The sequence below is a fragment of the Fundulus heteroclitus genome, chromosome 4 (assembly GCF_011125445.2).
Source record: "Fundulus heteroclitus isolate FHET01 chromosome 4, MU-UCD_Fhet_4.1, whole genome shotgun sequence".
Classification (NCBI taxonomy): Eukaryota; Metazoa; Chordata; class Actinopteri; order Cyprinodontiformes; family Fundulidae; genus Fundulus; species Fundulus heteroclitus.
This window is the reverse complement of record NC_046364.1, coordinates 31,405,622-31,430,194: the sequence shown is the minus strand read 5'-3', so window position 1 is coordinate 31,430,194 and position 24,573 is coordinate 31,405,622. Positions and strand designations below refer to the sequence as shown.

The following is a 24,573-nucleotide window of genomic DNA, read 5'->3' as shown; positions in this document are numbered from 1 at the left end:
CTACATTTCCCTTAAGGAAGCGTAGTGGTCAAACAGGCTCAGCGGGGAATGGCGCAAACCAAGCAAGCAAATCTTGCGGCTGAGAAAAAACGAATAAACAAAGCAGCGTGACAGAGCAAGCCGCTGGAAATACACACACAAAAAAAAAAAAAAAAAAAAAAAAAAAAAACACGAAGACACCCTCTGTAACAATGGCTTTCACCAGCTGCAAGACGGGGTTTGTCACTATCATTCCTGACAACATTTTGAAATGCTGTGCCGTCACAGAAACCGCTGCATAAAGCACTGACAGAAGGCATCAAATGCACGTGTTCAGCACAGAGATTGCTGATTTACCCAACTCTAATAGGTTGGTACAGGTGTCCATTTTTTAATAGTCCCACTTTCACTCTTTTTGCCCCAAATGATGGATCTGCATGAAGCCATTCAGTGCAGGAACTCAGATATGAAGTTATCTTCATATCTCTTGGGTGGAAGAATGAGTCCCCTACAGTTTTCAATCGCATCTTCATCCGTTGGAGGAATGTTTGTGGTTTTCTCGGATTAAACAGAATGGTAAGAGTCCATTCATCTCTTGACTTCAGCACTACGGTTAGTCATGGATGCAGAGGTTGTTTCTGATACTTTTGCTAATCCAGATGTTTCCTCGTCATTTTTTGCCTTTGCAGAACAAATCCTCATATTTCCTCCAATGAAGACAAGATGACGAGAAATATAGCGATCAACTCGAATGGGTAAGTTCTCGTGTTTAAAAATACCATGTTTTACATTTTTGAATTCCGCTTCAACAGTGGCTGAGCTTGCTGTGAGGCTGCCTGGTGCTTTTGAAGAGGGGGAACCATTACTCCTGTCCAAATTGGTAAGTAACGTGCAAGTCTTATTAGGTGTGGAACAATCTCAGGGTGGAAATGGATGTTATCCCTATCCCCGTTGGCTGCAGCGAGTGACCTGCTCTCCTCACAAATGTTTGATACCCAGTCTCGTAGGTCAGTTTGGATCTCGTCAAAAGGATCCCCTTGACACACTTCCTTTGTGTCTTCAGCTGGAATGATGATGGAGTCTTCTGTGACCTGGTGTTTTTAGGTATTTTTTTACACCTTTTTGATTGGTCCAAGCACTGTGACTGAAGCAGCTTTGCGATTGCCCTGACAAAGGAGTCTTTGACACGGTGTGACTCGTTTTTAAGGCAGTCCCACTCGCAGATCATCTTTATGCAGTGTGCCACATCCATCCTGATAAAACAAGGAGGAAGTTTACAAGACTGGTTCCCAAGTACCACACGGAAGCATTCGTTAATGTACGTCTTCAGATCAGGGTAAGGAGTGAAGGCCTTCACCACAGCACCAAGAATAGCCAGAGAACAGTCACTCACAGCTTCCTTTGGTAAAGCAGCACCCGTACGAAGCCATTCTGTCAGCCATGTTGCAATAGCATTAATGTCGTGTCTCTCTGACAGCATTTGCACAACTGGGACTGAGGAATTGTCCCCTGTCAGAACGCCTTGATATAAGAAGATGTGGCCAGATGTACCATTTGGTCTCACCAGTCTTCTCACTACTGAGCCTGTTGCATCAAAGCAAACTACTGAGGGGCATTTTTTTTTTGGACGATGCTTTATACACATGGAGCTGAGTTGGACTCCAATAGTGGCAGAAGAACTTGTCTAGACCAATTTCTCTTATACTACCACTGTGAGGTGTGCTATATTTTAACAACTGCAAACACAAAATTGGATCTTTGTCACCTAATTCCAAAATCTCTTCTCTCCTGCTTTGCATTTCGTAGGGTCGCCAAATTTGGAGGGTGACTTGGTCCAGGATCTCCAATATCCATCAAATCTGATGCCTCTGTGTCCACACTGCTCTCAGGATCACTTTCCTGCTCATTGATCTCCAAACATGACCAGATGTTGTGTCTGTTTAACCTTACAAAAGTGTACAGGGCTTTTGGAGACATCTTGTTTTCCAGCTGCTGACTTGACTCTGTCCAAATAGTGGCAGCTGGAGTGGCTATTTTGCCATTTAGAACGATGCACTCTTTTGAAGTGCAGAGAACTGCAAAAAGGGAATCCCTGTCTACTGATGGCTGTCGAGGCATCTAGTTAAAGAACAAAAAGACTTTGATTAGTGTTAATCCAAATTTTCTGGCCTATATAATCTCTCATGCCATGAATAATTGACATTATAGAATTCAGTTACAACTCAAAACTTCTATTTAAATTAGTCTTCTTACATAAATCTATATGCCATAGATGGATCATAATTATAGTATGTTATGTTATTTCACATATTGCATTTTTACTACTACTTGTCTTAACTTTCAATTAAAGTATCAGTTCAACTTAAAAAATGTGTCCTAGCCCTGTGGAGTCTACTGATGTGCCTATCATTAATACCTGGACATAAATGTAAAAGCTGCACAATGAAGCCTTGCATAATGTTTCAATATGTTTAAACAGGATGTAATTGAATTGTTGCTTTACAGAAATATATATGCAGTGTATCAAATTAACTTCCTGATCCCCTGGCCAAGTTAGCTAAATATGACGTAGATGCTGTAGTTCTCGTGTGACTGAAACAACTTGCTGCTAACATGTACTCGCCATGTGGCAGCTAGCCCTGTATGTATGGCATTCAACCATACATGTCCCATTATTTATTATCTTACCTTGTTCAAAAGTCACATTTGACAGAAAAATTCTAAGGATGTCAATTTTCATAAAAAAACAAACAAAAAAAACATAAAATTAGCATAAAAAGTTTTTATGCTAATGCTGAAAGTATAGAGCATATAGTTTGAATCGGAAATGAAAGCAGCACAAACCTGCACACACGGTACTGGAAAAAAGTAGACCACTCTGGTTTGTTTTGGCTCCAGCTCAGCACCAGCAAAGAAATAAAAACGTAGCGCTACATTTTGCAGTGGCGGCCTATAATGACGTCATCGGCCGAAATTAAAATGCATAATATCTGTGGAACCAAAGCTGCACAAACGCTAATTTCAACGGCACAAACGAAGCACTAAAGAAGTAGACCGCTTTGGTTGGTTGCGGAGCAAAAATGGGGCGTGGCGATGACGTCACAGCCCGAAATTAAAATTTATAATTGCGAAAACAAAGCAGCACAAACGCAAATTTTAACGGTACAAATGAAGAACTAACCCTTCCGTCTATTTAACAGAGTTTTTTTTTTTTTACGTGGGTGGGGTGGGCCGTTTACTTGGACATCATAATATTCAAAAGAGTCAAATTCATCTAGGAACACTTACAATTTTGTGAATTATTTCACAGAGTAGCAACTTTGACATGAGCATGACATGGCTAAAGATGACAGATTATGTCTGAGGGGAATTGCATTGAGTTGGATCTACATTTTATTTCTTGTGCAATCTGTTTAAAATCTATATATATATATATTATTATTATTATTTTTTTTTTTTTTTTTTTTTGCTGTTAACCCACAGTTCCAGCAGATGTCAGTAAATGTTTATCTAAAACAGCATAGCGATCTGTCCCAATCTGGGTCTGGAAGCTGGTAAGCAGATGTTAGAGGAGGAATGGAACAGATGGGGAGAGATGCCATAGAAGCTCTAATCTGTACAACAAACACGATACAGTTTGTGCTGCTTATGTTTCTATAACAGCACACAGACGTCAAGCCACTCGAGCTATTAGTCAGACTTTAACTGTTGAGATTCACTTGTCTTGCTTTTATTTTCCGGTTTCTTTAAGCTAGAAACCCCTTTATGAGTTTAATAATGTTTTCTGAAAAAATATTGTGTGTATTTATAGAACTCAGTGTCAGCGCAAATACACTAATGATTTTACAGAAACTCTCATGGGGCACTCAGAAGCTTTTATGGCACAAAGATGTGACCAATTATGCAACACACAATTGTAAGGCTCACATTTCAATCCTCGAATCGTACAGGAATCAAACAATTAATACAGTACATGGATGAACAGTTCATCCATATAGTCATTAAATATAGAGGTAAAAATGAATAATCATGAACCATTTTTAGCTCTTAATGGGGTAACCTGTTGAATTTTCTATTAAAAACAACTTAATCACCAGCAGCCTGTCACAAGGACACAATTTCCCCCATTTTTGTAATTTGGGTCTGTGGAAAAACATAAAACTGTATTTTTGCATCAGCTTCCAGAGTTGCCATCCAGCTCCACCCAGATGGCCAAATCTAAACAAAATCTTCAAACTTTCAGAAAGCCGGAGGAACTACTGATTGAGACATTTATAAAAGGGTACAAGGGATGATTTGAAATTTCTGCAGGTATTCATCTGGTTTTTATTCAGTGTTTGATATATTTAATTAAATGGATAACTATTTCCTCATAGTGTCTAAATGTAGAACTGTTTTGATGAAAAGGATAATTTCAAATACAAATCCCTACAGTTGTCATTGAAGACCTAAATTAAATATTCTAACTGCATTCTCAAACATGTATTTGTACTCTTCCTTTCAAAAGTATAATGTTTCTGCTGTTATTGGTAATCTATTTCAGGATTTGTGTACTCCACCCTTTTCTAAATGGTTGTATACTTAATTATGGTGCCCATGGACTTTAGATTTCAGTAGCGATCAGGAGTTTAATAACAGAGCTTATTGTGTTAAGATCATTATCAAGACCAGTGATATATTTTTGCTTCTTTTTAGAGCCATACTTGTTTTTGTGGCTGTGCTGAAATTATTTTTTGCACTGAAATAATAAACAAAGTCTATCAAACAAAAAACTAAAATAAAAGAATATAAAATCATAAAGGAGCTAAACCAAATTACCAAAAATATTAACAAAACAACTCTTTTCAGATTTTTTTTTTGTAATTTTATTTAAACTGAGAATCAAGACTTTTTCATGATAAGGCAATAGTCTAAAACTCTTCTTTCTAAACAATTTTGAAAAGAAAAAAACTTGCAAGTAGATTTTATGACAAATATATAACAATACAACAGAAAATATCAAATAACAGACTTATTACAAAAACATACATTCAATTTCAAAGCTTGAGACCTTTTTTTTTTTTGAGGGGGAGTAGCCGTGGGTCCCCCTGAGTGAAAATGTAAAATGACCCACGGCGCTCCACCGCTCAGAAAAGGGAAAAAAAGAAGAGTGTTTTCCCTTTCAATTCACATCCTCGGACAGAAACATCATTCCAACATAACACCTTTAATGAGATGAAGAGCAGCAGACCTTCTGCACCGAATACAAAAATAAGACAGAATAAACATCTGAGGTAGCACTTGTTCACCTGCGATAGCTTTTAAAGACCCAACAATGAAGCAGGACGACTGCAGTGGTTTTATGACAGCTGAACTTTTTCTCCTTTTTAAAAGCAGGAAGTTATCCTTGTCACTGCATAACACCCTCTTTACAGAGCTGTTGGCTTTAAGAAATAAAGAAGGTGTCGTCAGATCCATGATTGGGTCTTTAAAGCCTCATAAATACATGAAATCCAAAAAAAAAAAAAAATACTGTAGTTGCAACTGAAATAATCTCTAACTTTGTGGAAGAACAACATCTCATATTGATTTTACAAGAATAAAACATTATTTAGTTGGAAATAAAGACAGTTCCCGGGTTGCTCTCTTACAGAAAAATGCATCATAAAGAAACAAGCGGAGCATTAAAACACTGATAATGCCATTTGACACAAAGGTAAGATTTTTTATCGACTGAATTCGGGCCAATATGCAGCGGTGAGGATTAGGAAATAAAATCTTTGGTTCATATTGTTTGCCGTTTAAAAGAACTTGAAACTGATTGTGTCACATCTCGTCTCATATGATTGAGTCCTCTGCAGAGTCCTCTGATTAAAACCACAGAGGCATGACAAAGTTTGTGCACCCGCAGTGTCTACATTATCTCCAGTCACACAAAAAAAACAACTCCACAATAAATTTTTCTGTGATCTCTTCAAAAAGACACATTATCAAAATATAGACAATAAATCTGAATATAGCCACATACTTTTATTCTTCTTAATTAAGTATTCTCTTAAATTATTCTGTAAAGGAGACACAATTAGAAGGTGCATATTTGCATGCCACTGCGCTGCTGCGAGAACAGACCACTAATATAATGTATTTATCTCTTAATTTCACCTACATCTGTTTGCAGCAGCTTATGAGGAACTCTGCAGAAGGAACATTTGGTCAGTGTGCATAATCTTGATTATTAAAAAGTCACTCCGTGAAGCCGGACGCTTCCTCGCAGTTTTAAACCCACAAACCCCAGGACTGTCCGTCGCGGGCCAAGGCCACTAATGTGCAAGGCTTTGTTTTGAAGAGAGGCGCCTCAACTGATCGCTGACGCCGCCGTTCGCCATTTTGGTCTGTTTTGATTATTTTTTTCTGTTCTCCGGCGATCAGTTAAGAGGCCCAAAATAAACTCAAATAAATCAGCAAACAACTCTTTGGGTATTAGCTTCACAGTCAGCGCTGCATATTCGCCTCTGACAGAAACTACGTGGCAGACAAGTGCTAATCTTCACCTACTCTAGCCGGAGGAAAAACAAAAACTACAAAGTAACTACAACGCGTACTCCTCGGAAGTACGGCGTCTTCTAAGAAAAATAGATTCTCTCTCGAGGTAGAACGTTTACGGCCTCCCTTCTTCGCTCGAATCTCTGATTAGACGCTTTTCCTGACCGCTTTCACTACAATCATTCTTCATGTGTTCGCATCCTCACGTGGCGCTGCGCCCTCGCCCCGGACCAGGGGCGCCTCCCACATTAAGGCCAATCGTAAAGCTTTTCTCTTCAGATATGCCGTTGCAAGCACTTCTGGTGTGAATGTTTACACAAATCAAATGAAACACGGCGGCTTGTAAAAACAGACGCCGAAGGGGGAAAGGGGTATAGCTAACGTCTGAGCAGCGTGCTCACGACGTCAGAGGTACATTCATTACATTTTCAGCTTTTTTTTCCATTAAAGGTAATAAAACATTAAAACAGTTTAGTACTGAGAAGATACCCTGTCAGTTCGCCATGTAGCACTACATGACTTTTCACAACGCACTAAACCTTTTGTTCCCTGAGTTTAGGAAAAAGAAGACGACAACAAAAGCAACTCTTAAAACGAGGTAGTATAAAACGCGAGTAGCGAGGGCAGCTGCGCACCGACATACCGAGCAAAAGGCCGACATTCGTCGTTTCTCTCGTAGCGTTGCTCGCCAACGGACAAAAAAAACGAACACAATCATCATTATTAATACTGGCTCAGTACCTCAGCGACATCTGAGGGGCTTAAATAACAAAGCGGATGTGTGTGTGTGTGTGTGGGTTCGGCGCCTTCATTCCACGCAGCAGGTGGAGCGAGAGGAGGTAGCTGCAGCGCCCTCGTCATCCGCCAAATCAAAACAAACGCACAAAATCGAGGGGACGACGAACGCAGGACACAGTCGTCGGCAAGCACCAAGCAGCTCACCGGGCACACAAAAGTAGTTATTAAATATTTAGTGAAAGGTTTGCCCTCGGGCCAACCTAGGTAGATCATCAGCAAAAAAAGGACTCCCGCTTCCCTTCTGCTCCAGTGATAAACTCTCATAAATAATCTCAGAAATGCCTCTATCTCTTGACATTTAAAGACAATCTTTTAACATTCACGGTGGGTGAGATTTTTTTGTTTCAAAATATACACACAAAAAAAAAGAAAGAAAGAAAAAAAAAGGACATTCACAGACAGTAAAGGTAAAAAAAAAAAAAAAAAACGAAAACATTTTTGTCGGCTTCCTATTCATGGTGTGAAGAAGCTTCTTTTCCGTGTTTTCTCAAACTCACACAACTCTCACGCTCGCAGTCAGACCTTGGGATCATTTCGGCAGAGTTCTCCTGTCTGTGTTTAGATCAATCGATCCCAGCACAGTGCAAAGGTAACAAAATCTCCTCTAAAGCAGAAAGCTGCATGCCGGTTTATTTCCTGGACCTGCATGGTTGCTAATATGGAATCAGGGACTTTGTTACCTTTGTAGAAGCTGGCTATCTGCAGGATTCTAGTTCATATCCACCAAATGATCCAGATGTGGCAAAAAATGTGTGAATCTATTTTCCACCTGCATCAAACACGCTCCCTTACTTCCTCAAACACGCTCGCTCCCACACTCAGTCTCACAGACGCGGCTACACGCTCAGTCCACTCTGACGGCTGCAGCCGGCCTCGACCGACTCCTTCACCCTGAGCTCGCCCGGCTCCCCCGCAGGACCGCCGCAGTCCAGGTCTCCGCCGTCCTCCTCCGTCAGAGACGGCGGGCGGCTGTTGGGGCCCGAGTTGGTCAGCTCCGTCTCGTCATGAGAGAAGCGCCCCGAGTCGCCCGTTTCGTGGCTGCCCTCGCTGTTGGAGGACCCTTCTGCGTCTCTGGGACGTCCGAGCAGGTTGTGCAGGGCGGTGGAGTGGTCTGGAGAAAGCTCCTCCTCGTAGGTCAGCACGGTGGCTCCCGGCAGGTAAGAGAGCGAGGCGTTACTCTTGTTCTGCAGCACACAGAGAGTTTTGTCAGACATGATGGAAAAACTCCCTCACTGTAAATAATCCTAACTCGGGAGTTTCTGTAACCAAACATTTGCATTTTTTGCACATTTTTGCATCATTGCAGCTCATATAGCATTACAAATGCTATCAGACTCCTAGTCTTAAAATTGCACGTATAAATGCATTCATGCACAAATGCCCTTACACAATCCAATCTGTACATAAATAATGTCTCTTTTTTGTTACATTTCAATTGTTTGTATACTGTGTATTTAAAATCTACTGTTTACTTCTAAATCTCTGCCGCACCTAAAGCTGTAATTTAACTTCTACTGCGATTTACAAAAGCTGTACGAAACGAAATTTCGTTCTGTACGCAATTTGTGCATACCGAATGACAAATAAAGTTGTCTAAGTCTAAATTGTCGTGAGTTTTCAACTAGCACCCCCCCCAGAAACTTGTGTTAGGTTCACAGACTGTTACTTTCAGGCTGTAGGTTCAGGGTAAGGGAGTACAGGAAGACCTCTGAATACAACAATTTATTTGATTGAAAAGGCAAAAGGAAATTAAAATAGTTCCAACCCCCACAACTTTGTAAAACACTTAAAATCCCAGCCATGTTTGGTCTTAAAGAGGCTTTATTTATTTATAATAACTGAATTAGAGTTATTGTGTGGAGAAATATTTTGCGTCTCCAGGCTTGGAATTACATGTCCCACAGGCACTTGCTTCTGCCTGTGCTTTGAAGTAAAATAGTTTGGGACTGCACATTAGTGACTATATCGAGATGAAATTTCTGTCTGTGCGATATAAAGATGACAAAGGATTGTTCTAATCTGCAGTCAAATTCCAGGTGTCAAGAGTTCCCTCTCTGCATGATGCCGATGAGATACGGCGCCTGCTGGATGGATCTCACTAAGGTAGACGCTCAGCTGAAAGGGACAATGGTTGCCAACATGCTAAAGGTCACAGAGAGGAAAATTTGGATCTATCCCATCAAAAAAGGGAGATACGTCAACATAATATTTAATAATGGCAACATGATTTCCTAATATCACGCAGCCCCAACATTAAGGTTGACAGGCAGAAAACAGCTTTGTCCTAGCTGGCACAGATGCTCAACATGGCAGACACAACGTCTACGGAGCAGCAAGACGTGGCCACTGCAAAAATGGAACAAAAAGTGAGTAAAATTTTCTTGAAATTAATGTCTTTTTCCTTGATTTGAGCAGCTAAATAAGACTATTTGCCAATGGAATAAGAGTTTTGCACTTAAAATAAGAACATTTCATCTCCATCATCTTATTTCAAGTGCCGGATATTTAATTATCCTATCTTAGGGGTAAAATTACTAATTTCATTGGCAAATAGTCTTATTTAGCTGCTCAAATCAAGGGAAAATATACTAATTTTAAGAAAGCTTTACTTACTTTTAGTTCCCTTTTTACAGTGTACTGTTGACAGCCAATGGCCTGGAGGGGAGGGGGGTCCCCAGGTCCTTTGCTTAAAATCTTCTCCATCTCTCTCTCTCCACTTCCTGTCTAATACCTTTCTTTACATTTGTTAACATAGAAAAATTGTTCTGGACTTTTGTGCGTTGTTCGTTCTTGGAGAGATTTCAATTCAATTCAATAAAATTTTATATAGCGCCAATTCATGCAACATGCCATTTTAAGGCAACTTTCAAAGTAAAATCTGTTGTGAGATGTGTTCGTATTTAGAGGTCCCACTGTACTTTATGAATAAAAAAAAAAAACACTGGAGATGTTTCTTCCAAATCCCAAACTGGTGATGACTTCTCAGTCTTTAACCTACCTGAAAAAGTATCCTGTCCTGTTTCCCTTCACTTCTAAAGAACGACCATTTCTTCTTCTTGTCAGAGCTGGACTGAACCGGGCCGTTCGAATTTATGATAAGACTGGTTCCACCCTACAATAAAAAACACCTTTTTTTACTCAAACTAATAATCAAAATGTTACATTTGCCCTGATAACAGAAAGGAAAGCGACTGATTGAAGAGCTGACCCAATGCATCTGAAATCTTCCAGCAGACGGCTTTACCTTTGCGTCAATGAAATGACCTCGACTCATCATCGGCACGGCCACTTCAGCGTTCTGCACTTCGCCCTCGGGTCCTGCTTGCATCGCGGCTGCAGCAGATGCGCTTTCCCCTTCCCGGTAGGTTTTCACGGCTGATAGCTTCCTGCAGAGACGCAAACACAAAGCGCGACGCTTCTGTAAGCTAGAAAAATGGAGAAGGTGAATGGGTGAACGTCTCAGCATTCGGAGACACTAAGTACCTGTTTTTGCCTCTGCAGATGATGATGAAAGCACAGATAATGATGCAGGACAGGGCGATGCAGACGCCCACGCTGATACCCGTCATTGACTTTTGGTCCAGGTGGTAGAAGCCGTCAGAAAAGCCTGCAATGAATTGCACCATGAAACAATCCGGCCTAATTTTTAAAAAACAATGCGTTAGACGGAGCAAGTCTGCTCTGTGGATTTCACTGACCTGTGGATTGTGTGGAGCCATGGGAAAGTCCACTATCGTGCCCAGTGGAGAGATCTGCTCTCACTGCCAGCTCCACCACGTTCGAAAATGGACCATCGCCCATGTCGTTGGACGCGGAAACTTTTACCAAGTAAACCTGGCCTGGACTCAGGTTCTCCAGCAGCGCCATGGTGATGCTCCCTGTGGTTAGACGTAACTCTTTGTGAATTACTCTTTTCTTTTCGCCCCAATTTACTTACATACAGAGGTATAAGGAGAACGTTTCTGAGCCTGTTAACAATTCAACTGCATACATTGTCCGCATGAAACAGAAGAAAACTGACATTTTTAATCACACTTGGTCTCACCTACACTGCAAAAACTAAAGTAAAAATAAGTCAAATTTTCTTGAAAGTAGTGTATTGAGCACGTAAATAAGATGATTTGCCAATGGAATGAGATTTTTGCACTTAAAATAGGAATAACTCATCTCCATCATCTTATTTAGAGGGGAGAATATCTACACTGCAAAAAGAGAACTAAAAATAAGTAAAATTTTCTTGAAATGAATGTATTTGCCCTTGATTTGAGCAGGTAAATAAGACTATTTGCCAATGGAATGAGTATTTTTACCCCTAAAATAAGATAATTAGATAAACTGTACTTGAAATAAGATGATGGAGATGAATTGTTCCTATTTTAAGTGCAAAAATCTTATTCCATTGGCAAATAGTCCTATTTACCTGCTCAAATCAAGGAAAAATACTTTAATTTCAAGAAAAAAATTCTTATTTTTAGGTCTATTTTTGCAGTGTAATTATCTTATTTTAGGGGTCAAAATACGCATTCCATTGGCAGATCATCTTATTTACGTGCTCAAATCAAGGACATATACACTACTTTCAAGAAAATTTGACTTATTTTTAGTTCCGTTCTTGCAGTGTACAGGATTTTGATGCTCTCTGTGTCAAAATGCATTCATTGATTACGACAAGTGCTAAATAAAGATGTAAGATATTAAGTAGTAGATATTTTCCTTGGCTGGTCTCAGCGATTAAACTCAACTGCACTAAGCGGACTTGATAAAAAAAAGAAATCACACCTTATTGTGTTGTGTAGAGAACAAATCAACACTAAAAAGGACAAATTTAAAAATGAAAACTTTTAACCAGGAATAAAATATTTCCTCTAAACGCATCTATAACATTAAAGTCCAAGCTGACTTAACCAAAGTAGACTATGACTGTGATGCAGCAGGACAATCCTCACAACGGAGACCATCTGAGGGTTAAAGCTAGAGGTCAGGGGGATCAGAGCTGTCCACATTCCCCAAACTGCTACCACCCTGCTTGCTCCCCACCAGGGTCCCTGCAGGGACTTCAGGGAGGTGGAAACTCAGTCCGGGGCAAGGTGGGGGCTGGGAGGAAGGAGGCTTTGTGAACAGCTTTACTTTTGACCTCTTTGCCAGTGGCAGGGGGGGTTGTTGTGTGTCGTCCTTGTGTGTTTCCTGGGGTCATCTACCCTTAAAGACACCTCTGCTGCATCACACACCCGGCAGCATGTTTTATACTTCTAAACTGTGATACTTAACCTAATCTAGCTCTGTACATTTTATCCCTTGAATGGCAAAATTAGTTAATAGGTTAAAACACAGGACATTTGTCTGAGTAAAGCTGACTCAAATTGACGAAAGTTGTACTGAGAAACATAACATTTGGTCCCTCTCTAAAGATTTTCCTCAATTTGAGTCAGTTTTACCAAGACAAATTTCCCGTGAAGAAGCAAGCAGTGCAACTTAAAGCCTTTTTCTAATCACACATAACCTAGCTTTTATAATTTAAACGAGGGATCAGAAAGTCAGACATATATTTAAGGTGAAAAGAGACAGAATCAAGTATTCACTCTACCGTACATCCATGTCTTACAAAAATAATAATTCATATTTTTTGAACCTTTTCACATTTTGTTAATTACACCCACAAGCTTCAATTAATTTTTTTAGGATTTTAGAAAGATACACCAAGCAAAGGTGTGAAAGAAGTTTTTTTTTTGCTCAGATGAGACCAAAGATTAACCTTTTGGCCTAAATGTAAAAACAACATGAGCGGCGGAAAAAGTAAAGTCGCATATTCCCCCCACGAACAAACGATTACACGTGAAACATGGTGAGGGCAGCATCATGCTGCGGGGACGGTTTGCTGCAAGCAGGGATAGGCAAGCTGATGAGACGACGGATGGAAGTAAAAACAGGGCAAATCCTGGAAGAAAATCTGTTACAGACTGCAAAAGATTTGAGACCGAAGTGAAAGTTTATGTTCCAGCAGGACAACAACCCTAAACATGTTACAACAGTCCAGTCAAAGTCCAAACATCAATGTCATTTATAGTCTATGGTAGTTGATGTTCACAGATGCTATTGATCCAGCCTAACATTTGAGTTATTTTGCACAAAAATCTTTTTTTTTAAATGGATAAATGTTTTGATCCATAGCATAAAGCACCTAAAGCTAATGGTGCCATACCACAAAAGATCTGCAGCACAAGGGGGTTCTAGGGGCTCAAAAACGGTGTAAACCTCACAATTATGTGCTACTCTCTGTTGTCCAATCAAATAAAAACCAAATAAAAACACACCGAGCTTTGTGGTTGTAACAGAATGTGAAAAGGTCAAGGCGTGTGAATACTTTTACAAGCCATTCATCTCTACACTGCAAAAACGGATCTTAAAATAAGTAACATGTTATTAAAGTTAGTGTATTTATCCTTGATTTGAGCAGGTAAATAAGATTATCTGCCAATGAAATGAGTATTTTGATCCCTAAAATAAGATAATTAGACATCCTGCACTTGAAATAAAATGATTGAGATAAGTTGTTCCTGTTTCAAGTGCAAAATATCTTATTCCATTGGCAAATAATCTTATTTTCCTGCTCAAATCAAGGACAAATACACTAATTTTAAGAACATTTTACTAATTTCTAGTTCCGTTTTTGCAGCATATTCATTGTTCTCCTCACCTTCTCTCTGCAGCACTTGCCATTTACCAGCAATCCAGGCGTTTCGCGAGGCATACAGTATAGTGTAGTGTGTTACGGCGACATTTGGTTCATCTGGGAGTTTCCACGACACGAGCGCCGTGTCCTCCTCGATCAGGGTCACTTTGATGTTGGAAGGAGGTAACGTGGGAGCTGAGAGGTAACGGACACGCACTGGTAGCATTAGCGGAAAACACACGGTGAGCAATCTCAGCTTCAAACGATGAGCTCAGTTTCAAGCTTACCTTCAGGGAAAGTGCTCTGATACACCACAGGGCTCCAGGGGCTGGAGAGCTGGTCTATATGAAGGCGAACGGCAAATTCGTACTTAGTGTTCGGCTCCAGATCGCGCACAAGAAGCCTCTGTTCACCTCTGAGGGGAGAAGACGTGACGGAGGTCAGAGAAAGATCGTGAAAGCAACTCGATCAACTGCTTCGCTCCACTCATTTCCAGGTAAAAGACAGAGAAAAGTGGTGGTGGTAGAGTTAATGATTTCCAGCGAGAGGAGGGCACCACTGATATGATTGAGCGTATATGAGCTGGACCGGCCGGTTTCAGGTGTCCAGGAGAGGGTGATATGGAGCTGTGCAGTGGGTGACAGAAGCAGCACTCGGATCCTTTTGGAGAGATGGTTTATGCTGCATATTTAACACCATTCCTCTAAATTCAGACTAAAAAGTGAAATTACTATTAGGTTGCTACTGAAAAACACCACCACACAGCTGGCACACCATCTGCACTGCAAAAACAGAACTAGAAATAAGTAAAATGTTCTTAAAATGAGTGTATTTGTCTTTCATTTGAGCAGGTAAATAAGATCATTTGCCAATGGAATAAGATTTTTGCACTTAAAATAGGAACAATTCATCTCCATCATCTTATTTCAAGTGCAGGATGTCTAATTATCTTATTTTAGGGGTCAAAATGCTCATTCCATTGGCAGATAATCCATTTTACCTACTCAAATCAAGGATAAATACATTAACTTTAAGAACATTTTACTTATTTTTAGATCCATTTTTGCAGTGTGAAGATGTGTTAGATAAAAACGCGGTCGATGTCCAAGAAAATCCTTTCTGAACTTTAAAGAATCAGCATAAATAACAAAAAAGCTTTTGAGGTTGTTTATGAGCAGCCTGGTGAACGCTTTAAATGACAGGAAGGTTCTTACGTCTGCAGGTAGAGGACCAGCGAGGCGTTCTGCAGTCCCACCGGGTTGCAGCGGACGGTGTAGTTCACCGCGTGGCTGGAGGTGAAGGCGGGTCGGCCCCAGTGCAGAAATACAGCCGAGGAGCCGTTGGACCTGGCCTGCACGTTGTGAGGAGGCGGTGGGGGCGGCACAAGCCGATCCCGGACAGCTAACACAAACGACACGTTCAGATTTCTTTTTAAAGAAAAACAAGAAAATCTAAAACAGTTTTTTTTTTGTTGGTTTTTGGACTTACAGACACATCCGGGGGTGCTGATAGTCTGATCTGCTGTGTACCCCTCTCCAACAGAACTGTAAGCCAGGAGCTTGACATGATACTTCTTTCTTGGGTCTAAAAAGGGGGAAACAGTTCCAACATTTAGTCTCTGCTTTGTCTGATTCTCCAGTCCGTGTTATTTATTAATAATCTGCCACAGCGCTGAGCCCGGCCCATACAGCTAATAACAAAGAGACCGCTTAAAAGAGAGCTGCTCTTTGTGGATGTGAGGCCAAGTGGGGCTTTTTTTGGGTTACGGTGGGAAATAGAGGTGACCCGGTGAGGCAGATTCTCGGTGATGGCTGCCCTTTGGTCAGTTCTGACCCCACTAAGGGCAGCAGAAAAGAGGAGCTCCGCTATCCATCACCCTGTCAGCACGGGTCTTTTGATAGCAAATGACAAAGGCCTTTCTCTGGCCCCGGTCAGGCCCACCGGTCAGCGGCCAATTCAACTCAGGTTCTGGATCTGGGGGGGGGGGTCAAACGGAGAGGCAAAATCCCCCTGGGAGGGAGGCTGCAGACGGTCAGCAGCAGTTGTGACCTCAGCGACCATGAAGAGCCACGGCTCAACAATAGCCATCTGACCAGATGAACCTTTTTTTACGACTCACTAAATGACCAGGCCTGGATGTAAACGCTGCGTACTACTTCAGATTTTAAGATTAGGAGACTATAAACGTATTTCATAGGGCTGGGTATCATCTAGGATGAGCCGATTGGATACGATTTTCGATACATAGCTCACGATACAATACGATTCTCCAAATAGCTCAGCTTGATTTGATTTGACTCCAATATCGATATTTATTACTTTCAAATTAATGCTCAGTTCAATTTATTGAACACTATATATTAACAGGAAAATAAAGTGCGTTTGGTTCAATGCATTCAACGTGTCACAGAAACCAAAAATGTGCCCAAACGTCTGATTTTTAGGGAGATGAAGGTGCGTCTAAAATCCACTGAGCTATATTATACACTGGAGTGCTGATTTTGCCGAAAAACTGAAGTCACTGGCCGCCATCTTGCTACTCCCTACTCTCACAGAATCCCATAGGATTTGGTTGCAATAACAAGCAGTTTTCTGGCTAAGTGAAAACGTTTCACAGGTAATTCTACAGTCAATGGATGTACTAACACTATCAATTACTAGGAAATTAGGTGGTAAAAATATTTTACATGTTATTCATATTAAATATATATATATGTATATATAAGTATGTGTATATGTATATATGTATATATATGTATACACATATGTAAATATGTTTTTGTATATTGTTATTTATATATTTATAAATGTTAAACATATATATTTAAATGAATAAAATGCATAATATTTCAGCACATGACTTTCTCAGTAACTGATATTTTTAGAACATAACATAAAAGTATATGGCATTTGACATTTTAAAAGTCTTAAGCCCCCCTGAACATGAGAAAATCCTCGTTATTTGATGCTGTAGCGCACATATTCCCTAGTTACTGGGGGAAATAGGGAGTACCAATATGGCGGCTGGTGGCTTCAAAGCGACTCGTTCAAACAGACGGTGATTAGCACTCCAGTGTATTATATAGCTCAGTGCTAAAATCCTGTCGGCCATTCCACAAATTCGTCTCACTTGCATTTCCTCGCTGTGAAGAGTAATGGTATGCGGTAATAGTGCCCCCTAGGGGTTGGGAGGTATATCCATATTGAATGCCAGAATATCGATATTAAATCTTTTTTTTTTTTTTTAAATCGATATTAATCTTTGTATCGATTATTATGCACAGCCCTAGTATTTCATGTGGTTAGTCAAAATGTTTCCTAAGACACAAAACGCATAAAAAGACACACGACCTGACAGGCTGGACACAAATCTAAAGAGTGACGCATGTCTAGTAGAAGACAAACGCACCTGTGTGTTGCTGTGAGGACGTAAGAAAAGAGGGACACCGCAGGAGGACCGGCTTGTTTCCACGGAGGCGGAAAAGTTTAGGCGTGGGTGGAGCTGAGCTGCTTGCACCCCCCACCCCCCCAAGAGGTTTCACTGGAGCCCCATCAGGGGCAGCAGGTCAGGTTGAGATAAGACCAGAGTCCAGGGAGGGGGACACATGAGATGAAACTCTTTTTCTTCAAAAAAAAAAGTTTTATTTTGCAAAGTCAATAAAAGGCTATGGACTCATTTAAAGCTTCTACCTGGTTCCTGTATCTAAAAACGCTGAAAGTGTCAAACGTGAGCCCAAACAGCATCACTTCAAACTAAACTCGGAGTTAACTCTTTTTGAGGAACTTTAGACCCCAGCGTCCACCTCTAAACAGGAGCAGGCATTTAGAGCACACCTCTATCCCAGCTCCACAAATACAATGGGCCTGTCGTAATTATGCACAAGAGGAGCTCAGAGGGGGTGGGGGGGCTTTGACATCTGGGCCATGACCTTTGACATGGAATCTGGGCAAGCTAAATCCTGCAAAAGGAGGGGATACACATCTCATTCTGCAAGGGGGGAGGTCCAGAAGAGGAAGTGAGTGGAAAAACAGGGAATCTCACAAAGAGTCCGAATGAAACTGCTACTTAAAAAAAAAAAAGAAAAGGATGTGACAGCATCGTGATAGGAGACAAGTCAGTCAACAGGTTTCTTTTTTGACTTCCGGATGAAAACCAAAACATTACGAGGAAACTAAAAGGCAACGTTGGATCTTAGTGGTTCGGCAAAGATGAAAAACGTTCAATTAGTTGCCTCACCGGTGACAACATCCAGCAAAACTTGAGTAGACTCATCTAAAAACACGCATTCTGAAATTTGACAAACTCGTGCCTGACATGTGAAGCAAATACAACTTCAAACATCTTTTGCACACCCTATGCATCTTATGCACGTCTGCAGAGTTTTGTCATCAGATGCCGGGAACTGAAGCGAAGACATTCAACCATCCACTGCTGTGTTGGTATTAAGGAACATATTTGCGCTATTTGCAGTTCCCTCCTTCCTCTTTCCCCCTTTTTTTTTTTTTCCACAGCTGAAACTCAACTCCTGCTGGCCCCTGAAAGTTTTGTTCTGTTGCGAAAAGCCCCCCGGGCCGCAGCAAGCCAGGCCTGAACGGGGGGCCGTAAACGTCAAGTCCTGCATGAAGCCCCCCCACCCCCCCCACCCCAACCACACACACACACACCACAGCATCTATCATCCTCCTCGCCGCCTCCTCTCTATTAAACTTACTCGCACAAATCAACTCTTAAACGCACGCTGACACAGCCGCAGCCTAAGCATGAAATAACCTTTTAGAATAAGTTTTTTTTTTACGCCAAGCATATTTCTGTGCATCTTAGACCAGAGTGAGGCAGGAAGCAGCACCGCGTGGCATAAATCTACAGCAGTACGCACGGCGCTGTCTGGTGCCAACAGGTATGACGGGTATTTAGGCCTAAATGCAGGTTTATCACGTGGGCCAAGCAGCGTTCATGTGTGAGAAAGGCTCACGCCGCTGCGCCGTTTATACCCAGCTGGAGCCGGTCATGAGGCTGCAGCTCAGAACGGGCTCTTATGTACGCGCTGCTGCTGACTCGGCAGAATCCAACGCTGCCACAGCTAAAGGTTCAGCGATCAATGGGCGTTGGTGGAAAAAAAAAAAAGGCTTGTGTTTTACACGCGGTGGATTATAGGAAATGTCATTTACAGAGCAAGTAGATTTAATTTAAAGTGATCACCGGCTGAAAGAGATCGGCTTACAGCGAGTCTATGCGGCTTCAGAGTTAAAACGATCCACAATACAGTTTATAGCCGAACATAGATCTAGATGGGAGAACTACATAAATAGAAAAACAAGCTGGTAAATATTTAGTCCTGTCATCTCTTTAGGTTAAGAAAAATCACCTCAGCTGGAGGTTACGACCTCCTAGGAACTATTTTCATATCTTTATATTGAGAACGTCGTCTTTGTTAACAGAACCAGGGAGTTATGGGGAAATGGACTTCATGATTAAAAGCTTAAATCAAATGTTGAATTTCTTTGCATGGGCCATAAAAAAAAATCTACAAAGAAAAGAAAGTCTATTTACATTTTACACATCACCTGGATGCCTTAACGTTATGTTAAAAAGGAAAAAACAAGATAGGAACCTTTTATAATTATATGGAAATGTTGGAAAATACTGCTGAGGGAGTTTTCTGTCACAGAAAATTGTCTCTAGATTCACTGCCTCTGATTCTGGAAACGTCTTCAGGAAACTTCCTTTACCTTATGGACAGCTGAGATTTGAGTGTTATTATGGATTATCTCTAAAATGAATGAAAACAGAACGAAACAAAAACAGACTTTCTGGGATTTATGTGCATGCAAACAAAACAAATTGTTTACAGGTAGGAAATAGATGTAGGATGTGCCAAAAAATGAATAATTGCAGTAGGAAATGGCAAAAGGCTGAACTGACTGTCAAGGCAGTGCATCCTATTCTAGAGCATTCAACAAACGCCTCCCTCAGTTATGAAAACATACGGTGAACACTGAAAGTTCAGAAATATTTAAATGCTCCTCTGAAAGATTACAAAAATGTATTACATTACTTTTATACTTCCTGAAATTTCTCACTTGCTGCTTGTTACCACTCTATAGGTTCCCTAAACCTTTTAGCCTTTTCTCTTTGTATTTTTTCATTTAATTGCATATTCTGTACACGGTACTTAATAGTGTTTTTTTTTTAATTCTTCACAAGATATTATGCTAGGAATGATGATATCTAGGCATTTTGTATGAATAAACCACCTAATTTATAGGTATTCTTATGTTTTTTCCCTCATCTTCATTTATTAGATCATTTACTGAGAGAATGTGAAATAACCACAGATGTGTCTGGGTTTTAGGTAATTTGTTGGTGAAATCAAACACAACTATTCATAATTTCCATTACTTTGTGGACAACAATTAGAAAAACTTTCCAACTCTTTTGTGAGGACAATGATTTCATTTCATAATTGAAAACAGTGGCAGTCACTTCTAGATTATTTCCTAAATACTTTGCCAGTTCACTGCAAAAAGAGGGGTTAGATTTTGACTTATTTAAATAAAATAACGTAAATGACATTACATCTTCACCTTGCTTAGCTTACATTTACAGCTTGTTCTACCAGATATTGTACTAAATGCTCTAATGATGACTTTGGAAGCCTTAAAACGAGCTCTTGAATAAACCTTCCTCACTAGAAACATCTCGTCTCGGTGTCGCAGCTCGGAGGAGCAGGAGGCACTTCTCAGACCTGCACATTGTTTGAGCAACAACTCAGTTGGCTCAGGGATGCCTTTCCTTTAGGTCCTGGCTAATAAACCCTCTTTGTGGCTCTGAAAGCCAAACACAATGAGACTCTTTGATCTCTGTGCTCCTCAAGCAACGGCGCTCAAAGCAGTCATAAAACACGTGATAAATCAGCCTCAGAAGAACTGCTTTCTTCTTTTTAACACTCGACCCGGCAAGAGTCCTTTAACGGGAACAAAACAACAATTCTCTTCATTCCAGCGATAACTAGCTAGTTTTAGCGACTTACTGGCTCTGATTAATCTTTGATACGTTTAAATGTTTCCATTTTTAGATGTTTTTCATACATCCAGAAAAATAATTAGATTTGAATAAACAAAATGATATAAAAAGACATTACAACCTCTTGTACGTGTTTTCTATAGCCATTAAAGTACATTTTTTATTCCTGGTATGCATCTTTTAGGTCATTTTCATAGCAGGTACTGCTACGGCTATATTTCACGCCAACAGTGATTTACTGTCTTTCTGATCTCCAACAATCAGAGAACTTCCTGATTTACAAGCCAGCCTCTGACCACCTGGCCCACCCCCGTTGGCCCCAGATGGTCAGATGTCCAGCACGCTGGCCTGAGCCCCCGCTCCTCTTTCAAACAAAACCCATCTGACCTAAAGGGCCAGGGAAGCTCGGATGTGGCCCCAAGTTCTATTCAGCAGCCACAGAGACGCCCCGCACCAAAATACTGCTCGGAGGTGAGCGGTCAGGGGAGGTGGGATGTGGCGTTGCTCTCTCTCTGTTCAACACGTGACAAAACTTAAGCCTGTTAGTCGCTGCGACTGCTTTCACTAAATCTAACACAGCCGTACGGATCAGTAGAAGATGACCGGGTCTGTATTCTAGTCATTGGTAGATCTGCTACACTTTTTGGGGATCAATGTAATTGTCCAATTGTTATACTTTAGGAGTATTTTAGCAATTTTATGATTTTTGATTGAGGTTTTTTTTTCCCTTAACATAACTAACTTTATTGTTAAGATACTAAATAACACCTCAGTAAACAACAGAACAAAATTATTCATATACCTGGTAGGCTTAGGGTTAAAGCAATTTAATTTTACTGACATGCTCCTTCAGACAGGAAGAACGAACATTGAATCTGTGCAGAGAGCTAGAGGCCATCCAACACCAGGCAAGGCAAGGCAAGGCAAGGCAAGGCAAATTTATTTATATAGCACAATTCAGTACAGGGACAATGCAAAGTGCTTTACATGATTAAAATATAGGAAATTAAAACATAATAAATGCAAGTAGGAATAAAATGTAGATAGAAAATAGAACAAAAAAGTGGTGATTCAGTTAACTAGAACAGTTGAAGGCAATCCTAAACAAATGTGTTTTTAATCTTGATTTAAAGGAACTCAGGCTTTCCGCACCTTTACAATTTTCTGGAAGTTTGTTCCAGATAAGTGGAGCATAGGAACTAAATGCTGCTTCCCCTTGTTTAGTTCTGGTTCTAGGTATGGAGAGCAGGCTGGACCCAGAAGCTCATCAGAAATAAATAGTTAAATTACAAGCAGAAAAAAGCTGCTCAGTAGCTTTAAGAAGAGTTTGATCAATGCAATGCCTATAAAGATTTTTTTCACTGATTATTGAGATGGATACCAATGGTTCTTGACATTTAATTTAGTCAAAAAAGGTTAACACAAAGTTTTTATTTTTCTAAATTTATACATTTTTTAGAGGTGTCTGTCTCATTTCCTTTCAGAAACAAACCTTTTGATGGTTTTTGATTTAAATCTAAACCTGTTAACTGTAAATAGAAACATTGTTCTCTCCAGATGTACAATTATAGTCAAATCTAGACCAAACTGCTTCAGTGTCTCTCTTTGGGGAATGGAGAGCTTCTTAAGGACAACAACTTTGAATGCATTCCCACCACGGAAAAAAAATGCTGAAATGATGAAGTTATAAAGAAAAAACAGGAAGTAACAGATAATTAAAACCCATATAGGTTCAATATACCTCAGCTCAAACCCTTTTTTATTTCCAATGTGCCCCGTTTAGGGTTTAGGGACCATGAAAAGGTTCCCGTCGTATTAAAGGACATCCTGTCACCACATTCTGACTTACAGAATACATAAACAAATAATTATGGAACAGTGTTGACAGGCAGACTTTGAACTAAACTGTATGTTGATCTGCACAAAAAGCAAAAGGTAATCTGAACTCACCGAGGCCTCCAATGGTGTGTTTATGAGCGGAGGCCTGCAGCTGAAGTGGGGCGCTTTCTGGTTGACTCTCCTCGTGGTAGAAGAGTCTGTAGCCCCGCACACTGGCTGAGTTTCTGGGTGTCAGATGCCAGCGAGCTGAGATAGTGGTGCAGTTCAGAGGCTCCAGATACAGCACCGGAGCAAGAGGAACTGCACGCAGAAGAGAGTTACAAACATCGCTTTATTGTTGAGCATTTAGGAACCCTATTTATCAGAATCGGCGGCTAAAGATGGATGTGATTTTATAAACTGAGCTCAGGACCTGTTCTTCACACTCATCCTGCTACAGTAAATTCAGTTATGATTCTCGAAATACAAAAAAAAAAAACACTTAAAAGACACTTTAGCAAAAGCCATGTCATTTAACTAAAAGATGTACCAAAACCCTGGATAAGCTGTTTATAAAAGCCCATTTCAGCTCATAATTCCAGAATAAATAATAAACAACAAACTGCATATCTAACCCCCCATGGATCACTTTCACATCATTAAAGTCGATTCTTCCAGATCAAGGGCCTAGTCTGCTTTCAGAGCATGTGGTTGAGACTGAAAAACTAAAGGGGCGGGGCTTACAACTTGCAGCATTTACCTGAGCAACGCATATGATGGCTAGAGGTAAAAACCTCCAAATGGCCGAGCTCTGTCACCCTCCTCATGAGGGATGTTCTAATGCTTTCAGCGTTTTAAACACAACGTTGTGTGCACCACTCTCAATCATCAGATTCTGCTAATTAACGTATTTTTAGCTCAAACGGACTCCAGAGGATCACACAGTGCCGGGCTGTGCCTCTGCTCTGCACACAAAGTGGACTGCTGTTGCATCTGCAGCTGTTTTTTTTGCTTTTTATCAAATCACAAGTTCACACTCGTCCAGTGATACCCAACAGTTCATGGAAGTTACAGGTGTGTGACTTCATCCAGAGGAGATCAGAGGCCTAAAACTGTGTGGATCAACTTCATCCTCAGATGCTGTCAGGGCCTTTTAGCTGATTGCCAGGTTTGAAAAAAAAAAGGAGCTTAAGTTAGGCCTGCAGCCTGATGAAGGTATCCGATATTAGCATCGTCATTATAGCCAATAACGGGTATTTTGTAGATTATATATTTACCTACATTTTGACACAGGGGGAAAAAAAACACACAACGACCTGACATTGCTTCTGGTAAACAACCCACGATCTCGCGCTGTATCACTATCACATGACCAAACAAACACTTGCTTATGGTTTTAGTTTGCCTTCAGGGTTCTACAAAGATTTGCTTCTTGCCTTATTTTTTAGGGTAAGGGTTGGAGTTAGGTCTTATCTACACTATATTGTCACACATGTTATTTCAGTGAAAACAAAACGGGGACACCCGCAGAACTGAACAAAGAGATAATTTCACACTCATTTTCAAAATATAAAGTTTTACAGTAGAAGACCATTTTCTGAGTATGATGACCGATGAGCAGTAAAAACTAATCTCCATATTGATGTTTAAAAAAATGTATGTCCAACCCGTCTGTATTTTAGGGTCTCATTACTGACGCCCTTCTAGTGTTACTAAGAGCATAAGGCAAAAGTCTGGAAGCAGCTAACTCACTACCTGAGCC

General features: G+C 40.5%; 1 protein-coding gene and 1 long non-coding RNA gene across 4 annotated transcripts in view; one reads left to right on the top strand and one right to left on the bottom strand.

The window, feature by feature from the left end:
• Nucleotides 1-9: 9 nt before the first annotated feature.
• Nucleotides 10-2,245, top strand: LOC118562976. Of its 3 annotated transcripts, none has more exons than XR_004930938.1 (5): nucleotides 10-217; nucleotides 423-555; nucleotides 669-859; nucleotides 979-1,315; nucleotides 1,786-2,245. It is a non-coding gene; the product is annotated as an uncharacterized LOC118562976 (long non-coding RNA). The 3 variants fall into 3 exon arrangements; XR_004930937.1 differs by having other exon boundaries at nucleotides 12-555; nucleotides 979-1,083; nucleotides 1,187-1,315; XR_004930936.1 differs by having other exon boundaries at nucleotides 10-555.
• Nucleotides 2,246-5,030: 2,785 nt separating this feature from the next.
• Nucleotides 5,031-24,573, bottom strand: part of prtga (protogenin homolog a (Gallus gallus)) — a 48,604-nt gene continuing 29,061 nt past the window's right edge. The window contains exons 10-19 of the mRNA XM_012855079.3: nucleotides 22,944-23,132; nucleotides 15,458-15,553; nucleotides 15,184-15,370; nucleotides 14,257-14,384; nucleotides 13,994-14,164; nucleotides 10,998-11,177; nucleotides 10,783-10,906; nucleotides 10,544-10,685; nucleotides 10,298-10,411; nucleotides 5,031-8,483 (exon numbers count right to left, since the gene is read on the bottom strand). Coding sequence (XP_012710533.2) covers nucleotides 8,136-8,483; nucleotides 10,298-10,411; nucleotides 10,544-10,685; nucleotides 10,783-10,906; nucleotides 10,998-11,177; nucleotides 13,994-14,164; nucleotides 14,257-14,384; nucleotides 15,184-15,370; nucleotides 15,458-15,553; nucleotides 22,944-23,132 — 1,679 coding nt within the window. The 3' untranslated portion in view covers nucleotides 5,031-8,135. The remainder of the gene's footprint in view (nucleotides 8,484-10,297; nucleotides 10,412-10,543; nucleotides 10,686-10,782; nucleotides 10,907-10,997; nucleotides 11,178-13,993; nucleotides 14,165-14,256; nucleotides 14,385-15,183; nucleotides 15,371-15,457; nucleotides 15,554-22,943; nucleotides 23,133-24,573) is intronic.